The sequence below is a fragment of the Monopterus albus genome, unplaced genomic scaffold (genome assembly GCF_001952655.1).
Source record: "Monopterus albus unplaced genomic scaffold, M_albus_1.0 scaffold347.1, whole genome shotgun sequence".
In the NCBI taxonomy this organism is placed as follows: Eukaryota; Metazoa; Chordata; class Actinopteri; order Synbranchiformes; family Synbranchidae; genus Monopterus; species Monopterus albus.
In genome coordinates this window covers 420,753-427,946 of record NW_018128227.1, presented here as the reverse complement: position 1 = coordinate 427,946, position 7,194 = coordinate 420,753, and the positions used below count along the sequence as shown (strand labels likewise).

The window sequence follows — 7,194 nt, the reverse complement described above, 5'->3', positions numbered from 1 at the left end:
TTAGGGTCAGGGTTAGGGTTAGGCAAGTAGTGGTTCTGGTTAAGGTTAGGGTTAGTCTACAGGAAATGCATGTAAGTCAATGTAAAGTCCCCATGGACTAGGAAACATAAACTGTATGTATGTGTGTGTGTGTGTGTGTATTGCATAATCACCTGGCCTTGTATTTTCAGGTATCTGTGGGTTATCAGAAGAGACCACTACAGGTGTGCACAACCTGTACAAGATGATGAAAAAGGGTGAACTGAAGATCCCTGCAATCAACGTCAATGACTCTGTCACAAAGGTAATCGGCGTCCTGTCAAGTGGCAACGCACCTCCCTCCATGTTTCTCAGGAAGAAGTTCGACATGATGCTGTATAACATGGACGTCATGTGTTTGCCTCTTCCCTCCTGCAGAGCAAGTTTGACAACCTGTATGGATGCAGGGAGAGTCTGATCGATGGTATCAAACGTGCCACTGACGTGATGATCGCCGGTAAAGTTGCTGTGGTGGCGGGCTACGGTGATGTGGGTAAGGGCTGCGTCCAGGCTTTGCGTGGATTTGGAGCTCGTGTCATCGTCACCGAAATCGATCCCATCAACGCCCTGCAGGCTGCCATGGAGGGTAGGCAATGACGCCACACAGCAGTGTATTGAGACAAAGTTGTTTTTGTTGGCAGCTGGTCTTTAATGTCGTGGAACACTTTAAGATTCTCTTCAGGCCTGAGACTGAGCCTCAGAGCCAAGAATAGAGTGCTCATGGATAAATCTGTGAACTTGTTGGTTAATGATGGGGATTTAAAGTTTAATTTGCATAAGGAGCAAATTAAAGGACATAAGTCAAATGTACCTAATACATTTTGTTGTGAACTCCACCCAGTATTTGATCGTATAAGCTTTTACTGTAAACGTGATCTGGTTTTTCCAAGATGTTGTACTGTCAGTGCACAGTTTACTCCCCCATCTTTGTCTTGCTCCATAGGTTACGAGGTTACCACCATGGATGAAGCTTCTAAGGAAGGAAACATCTTCATCACCACCACTGGCTGTGAGGACATCATCCTGGGACAGTAAGAACAAATGAACACGGGGTCTGATGTTTCTACTAGAACTGAACTAAAATGCAGTTTTCATAGTCGAAGTTCCACACAGTAAAATGAAATGCGACTTAAGTCCAGGTTAAGTTGGTCTTTGTTTTTCGTCAAAGAGAAGAAAACTGGTGTTTGTGTGTGTGTGTGTGTGTGTGTGTGTGTGTTTTCACCTTCAGCCACTTTGAGAACATGAAAGATGATGCCATTGTTTGTAACATCGGACACTTTGACTGTGAGATCGACATAAAGTGGCTCAACCAAAACGCTGCTGAGAAGGTCAACATCAAGCCTCAGGTGGGTCAAACCAGAACAGAATCACTAAACAAAAGCTGCCTGACACTTTTAAGAGTTTGTCCTTTGTTTCCTCTGTTCTTGCCTGGTCTGAGCTTCAGCCTGGCTGAAGTAGTTGGACTTCAGCTGCACTGTTTTCATATTTCCAGTGTGTTTGTCATACACAATGACAGATCTTCTGTTTACTGTGCCTTAGAACATGACTGGTCATGTACCAGAACGTACTGCATCCCGACTGATCTCTGGATTAAAACTGAGTAATTCTTACTGAACCTGCAGCTCCCAGTGAGCAGTCTGATTTGTCTGAAACTCGCCTTACAGCAGCAGCAATAATCCTCCTCCTCCTCAGGTGGATCGCTATCGTTTGAACAACGGGCGTCACATCATCCTTCTGGCTGAGGGCAGACTGGTCAACTTGGGCTGTGCCATGGGACACCCATCCTTTGTCATGAGCAACTCCTTCACCAATCAGGTACTGTCAGTGTGTGGTCTGTGCAGTACGTGCTGTAAAATAAGTACTTTTAGTTTTTTAAACATGTTGCTGTCTGTGCTGTTCATCTTTTTTGGAATCAGTCTTAAAGATTTACATTTACAAACCAGACGTACTATATGTATTAACACTGTAGCTGCATCCAGTCTGCTTCATTAAGATCATTCTATATGGGTGTCATAACCCTTCTTTTCCTGTAGGTTCTGGCTCAGATCGAGCTGTGGACGAACACGAACACGGACAAATACCCAGTGGGAGTCTACTTCTTGCCCAAGAAGGTCAGAGGTCACACTGAGAATAGAGTACTTGACTCAGTACATGAAGCATGTAGATGTTGAATTAAATTTGGTGTTCTTGATGTGAACTGGGAGAAATTTTTGAGTGCAAGGTTGGTTGCTTGTCCAAAGTGTCAGTTTGTGCATGAGGTCAGACTCACTTTGTAGCGTTTTGACCATTAACAGAAGGATCTCAAAACTTGACTCAGGACTGGTAGAGTTCTCAACTGCAAGGCTCATTGTCCACTACTACCACCACCTTTGGCTGTTCCTGGTGGGGGTTGCCACAGCAAACCAACTGTTTGCATGTATACATGTGGCATACATTTTACACTGGATACCCTTCCTGATGCAGTCCACTTCAATTTACATGGGTGGTAAATTCATTACAGGTTCTGGTTGTCATCACAGACCTTCAACAACTGTAAAAACGAAAGGTGGTGCTGAAATTTTAACAAAAAGCTGCAGTGCTTTAGATCGGTGTACGGAATATTTTCAGTTGTAGGTGGTGCGAGCGGTGTAAAGACATCACCTCATGCTCTGGGGTTTTGTGATGGGTCATCTTTAGAATTTTTGATGAACAAAGTTATCCACAATGACAGCAATCACTATTTGCAGCCTCGCTCTGGAGTCAGATGTCATTAGTGACTGAGACGACTCGCGTCAGGAAATATGCATTAAAAATGTGTAAAAGAAAAAAGGAATGAATATAAAGATGAGCACCATGTAATGGAGATTTTGTTTTTCTTAGTTGGATGAGCAGGTGGCTGCTGCCCACCTGGATAAACTGGGGGTGAAGCTGACCAGGCTGACAGACAAACAGGCCAAATACCTCGGTCTATCCCCGGAGGGGCCCTTCAAACCGGACCACTATCGCTATTGAGCCCCCAGCCTAACCTTCACCCAGCTGTGGACGAGGAGGAGGAGGGGGAGCAGAAGACAGAGGAGCAGGAGGTGTGGCTAGAAGGGTGCTGGGATATGGTTGGTGGGAGCACTTGGAGTTTGGCCAGGTTGCACTGTGGGTGCCAAGTTGGCTTTGGCCACACCTGAACTTTTCACTGACACAAATACTGTTCTGGGTTTTCCTTTCCATTTCAAATCAGTGCTAAATGTGTTTTACTTGTTTCATCCTGAAAGTGGCATCAACCTCCAGGCTTCAGTCAGTAGCTTTACATGGTTGTAAATGTCAGGATGTGATAGTTCTCAAGTTTTCTTCTCTGCTCAGACATGCATGTCCAAAGAACATCCAGCTGTGTATTTAATCTGCAAACGTATTAGCTTGTCTTTTCACTTTGGTGTTCCAGAGGAAAAAAAGTCTATTCTGATGCCTTCCGTCTGTCCTCGTTCTCATCAGTATCTTCTCAGACACAGTCAAGTGCTGCTGTTATGCAATAAGAATAAACTTCTGCCATTCATGCTCCATTTCTGGAATTCAATTACCCTTGATGCTTTTCTATCTGAGCTCTTCTCTTGGTCTTGTAGCGGCTCAGAGTAAAGGTTCTACAGTATCATGATGAATTGAGGCAAACAGTTTTGTGTACTGTGGCCTTATTCCAGTGGATTCACATTAACGCTGTCATTTTGTTAGCACTTAATAAAACTTGAACTGTGAGAAGTCCAGAGGCACACAAAGTGCTCGGTGTAATGGGTGTTTACTACTTATCCAGGTTGATCAGTACAGAGTAAAGGGAAGCACCGCTGCCAAAGGAACCACCAAAGCACCTCGTGTTATTGCCTGTTTTTGAGTCTTATTTGTTCTGCTGCCTCATTTTCTTCCATTATTGTGATTCCTAAATTTGACTTGAAGGGCCAAAATGTGCAATGACCCCCTCCCTCGATTCTTATTTTCACTGTAGCCAATCTGGATCTTCTGATGCTGGGTGTAAATGGTTCTGGGTTACAGCATGGACGTTGTGATTCTCAGCTGTTATGGTCTGTAAACAATGTTCAAACTGAAGTGTGGCGAAGGGACAATAAAAAGTGTTGAATCTGGATTGTTTCTCATGTGATAAGACATTTATGACATCTGACAAGTAAAAATGAAAACTGTTTTGCTCACAGATTAATACAGAAATGTGTGAATGTAGTGACATCTCTGAAAAGTCTCGACAGCACTGAGACGATCAAACGTTGAGATCTGAAAATAAAGGTGACAGCACTGAGACGATCAAACGTTGAGGTCTGAAAATGAAGAATGGTAAAACGAGCTTAGTTGTAATGTCACAGTTTGCAAACCAACTTCATGGCTTTAAGCTCCTGTATGTGGTGCGTTCACGTGGGTCATGTGTTAGGATCACTTACCTTCCAGACATGCTCCTTTTCAGTTTAACTTTGAACATAATATGGTTTAGGTCATCTGGATTTACTCTTGGCTTGTTTCTTGACCCATGTGAGGCTTAAGAGGCAGAGCAGGTCCTCTCCAGACCAGAAGGTAGGCAGATGGATTCCCAGTTTCTCCAGTCCTCTAGGCTCAAGTGTCTTGACGTTGAACCCCAAGATGCTCCTGGTGGCTGTCCAACAGCATGTGTGAAGGTGCTTTGAGTGTGATTGACTGACTAGAACTTGACTGTAACACTACACCAAGTCCATGTACCATTAAGCTTGTTACAGTTACCTCAGTGAGTGCAGTGCTTTCACACCTAATAACGACCAAAACTATTTAAAGACAACATAATTTCTGATTAAACAGTTCCTCATTAAAAGAGCAGAGATACTCTGCTGGGTGAGCAGTGGGGTTCCAGGGTCTAAATCCATTATGTAAGAAGAACACTGGTTAAGATGCATACAATGATCACAATGTTCTGGTTGGAGTGGGGACCTTTTGTGGCATTTTATTACCTTCTGAAAATGTTCCTATTTTCTGGCAAATCAAGGCACAAAACGTATAAATTATCCATCTTTCTCCTGCTGCATTAATGAATGTTTAACTTTCATTATCTTCAGCATTTTTAGTCCTTGAGGGAGGTGCTGTAATTGTGCAATCAGACATCCAACAGGTGTGTGTGGGAGAAAAGGGGGTAAACTGAACACCAGACTCGAACCTGGAACCTTATTTTTGTGAGGCAACAGTACTTGAAAGTGAAATAAAAAGGCAGAATTTAAAGCCAAGTAAAATCCAGAGCCAGTAGGTGGATTTTACACACTGGACATGATTGGCTTCAGTGATTTCACCAGCAGATGGCAGCATGGGTTCTCCCATCAGCTGCACCATTAAAACCACCTGCAACTATGATGTAGGCCCCCCTTCACCCTCCAACATGGCTCTGATACGTTGAGGACCTCTGCATCTTCTGGTATCTGGCACCGAGCGGTGTCTTTTCCCCTTTTTTTTTGGGGGGGGGGGGGGCTTCATGGATCAGGCTCTTTACAGCACATCCTACAGATGCTCGATTAGATTGAGACTCTACATAATGACATATTTAGCTTTAACTTGCGATGCTGTTTGCTAGTTGTGCATCTTGTGTTGCACTGAACTGGCAAAGCATGATGACAAACCTGGAAATGTTAGATTTATGATTTGAGAGCTGCTCAAAAGCACCATTAGCACCGGTCTCCATGAATCTGACCTAAAGGATACAAATTTGTTGGCCAAATCCTTCAGGGGAAGGGGTGGGGGTCTGTCATGTCTTACGAGATGTGAAATTTGCTCTCAGGTGGAGCTTTAATGAGCTCTGTGTTTGGGCAGCGTTTTCAGACAGCTCATTATTCTCCCCTCCATGTCCCACCAGAGCTACATCTGCAGCCAAATTTGTATTCATGCTCACGTCTTGGCCGTCCTACGGTATGTCCCTCTATGCAATACAACTGTCGGTGAACAAAATCTGTGTTGTATTTGGTTTTCAACACAAAAAAATTTAAATAAGAATCAAAAGCAGACCCTGGGAGTAACTCGGATGCGTGGGTGGTTATTTTTTGCAGTGAGCTATGTGTGAAAGTGAGAAACTAATTCGCGTTTTCCATTTGTTTCATTACCTTTTATGTGGTAAGCTTTGTGGTGCACTTTGTGGTGTCCACCCTGTGCTCAGTATGTGTGTGCCACACTGAGGAGAAAAGTGGATTTTGTGGCCCTTCATTTTCACTGGTTGGCAATAGAAGGCAACCTCTTATTGGCCACTGTGAACAGGAGGAATGATTACAGCAATAAAACCTTTTTCAATGTATGTATGTATGGACCACAAGCTATAAATCACCCTGACCGTTTAAATTATTGCAAAAATATAAATTTGATTATATGACCTCATTATATGGGGTGAGTTTCTCTCCACAACCCGACTGACATCTAAAGCTTCACAGAAAATGGTGCTGAAAACACAGGCATGCAATTTTGTTTGTCTCACATCATTTATCATTTTACAGGACCGTACTGGACGATGCTTTGACAAAAAAGCAGCTATGATGTTCACTGTGATGGATGGCCAGTAAGTTTCTGCAGATTCACTTTGATACTGCAATGAGATGGATAAAAGCTGACAGCTGCCTGGGAGGAGGGGGAAGATGGCAAACATCTGAAACACTGCAGCACTGGTTAGTAACAGTATAAGGCAAACATGGCTTGTAGTAAATAGGCTAAAATGTTTGAAAAATGTCCCGATGACAAAGAAGCCACAGTAAAAGCTGACATGAAGTTTGTCATGTCCCTTGTTTTTTTTTCCCTCCAAGTTCACTTACGGTACAACGAGCTGTCCAGCTGCTCCCGTGCACTCGCTGGTGCTTTTTTTCTATTTATTTTTTTTTATTAATTAATTCCAAGCATGTAATAAAACAGAGAAAAAAAAAATCAACATGTAACACAAAACAACCAAACCAATTACCATATACAACCAAAGGTAGAAATTTCTCTTGATGATCCTTAGTCATTACATGCTTGCAAGGGAGTAGAAAGAAGTAATACTTATCTAGTTCTACCCCTGGTAATCCAAACTATAGTTGACCCAACCCAAGTATTTAACTAAACAACTACACTGGTTAAATTCCCACAACCACAAATCACATTTACATAATTAGAAAACAAATGATAAACAATAAATTATTCATATCCCACCCATAAATACACCGATAATATCTTAAT

General features: G+C 42.8%; 2 protein-coding genes across 5 annotated transcripts in view; both read left to right on the top strand.

The window, feature by feature from the left end:
- The window catches only part of ahcy (adenosylhomocysteinase), a 13,105-nt gene extending 8,985 nt beyond the window's left edge, over positions 1 to 4,120 (top strand). The window contains exons 5-11 of the mRNA XM_020625148.1: positions 152 to 283; positions 397 to 604; positions 962 to 1,049; positions 1,247 to 1,364; positions 1,711 to 1,833; positions 2,052 to 2,129; positions 2,878 to 4,120. Coding sequence (XP_020480804.1) covers positions 152 to 283; positions 397 to 604; positions 962 to 1,049; positions 1,247 to 1,364; positions 1,711 to 1,833; positions 2,052 to 2,129; positions 2,878 to 3,009 — 879 coding nt within the window. The 3' untranslated portion in view covers positions 3,010 to 4,120. The remainder of the gene's footprint in view (positions 1 to 151; positions 284 to 396; positions 605 to 961; positions 1,050 to 1,246; positions 1,365 to 1,710; positions 1,834 to 2,051; positions 2,130 to 2,877) is intronic.
- A 2,366-nt stretch (positions 4,121 to 6,486) lies between these two features.
- The window catches only part of asip1 (agouti signaling protein 1), a 17,018-nt gene continuing 16,310 nt past the window's right edge, over positions 6,487 to 7,194 (top strand). For all 4 annotated transcript variants that reach the window (XM_020625145.1, XM_020625144.1, XM_020625143.1 and 1 more), the window contains exon 1: positions 6,487 to 6,650. The gene's annotated coding sequence lies outside the window, so the exon portion shown is untranslated. The remainder of the gene's footprint in view (positions 6,651 to 7,194) is intronic.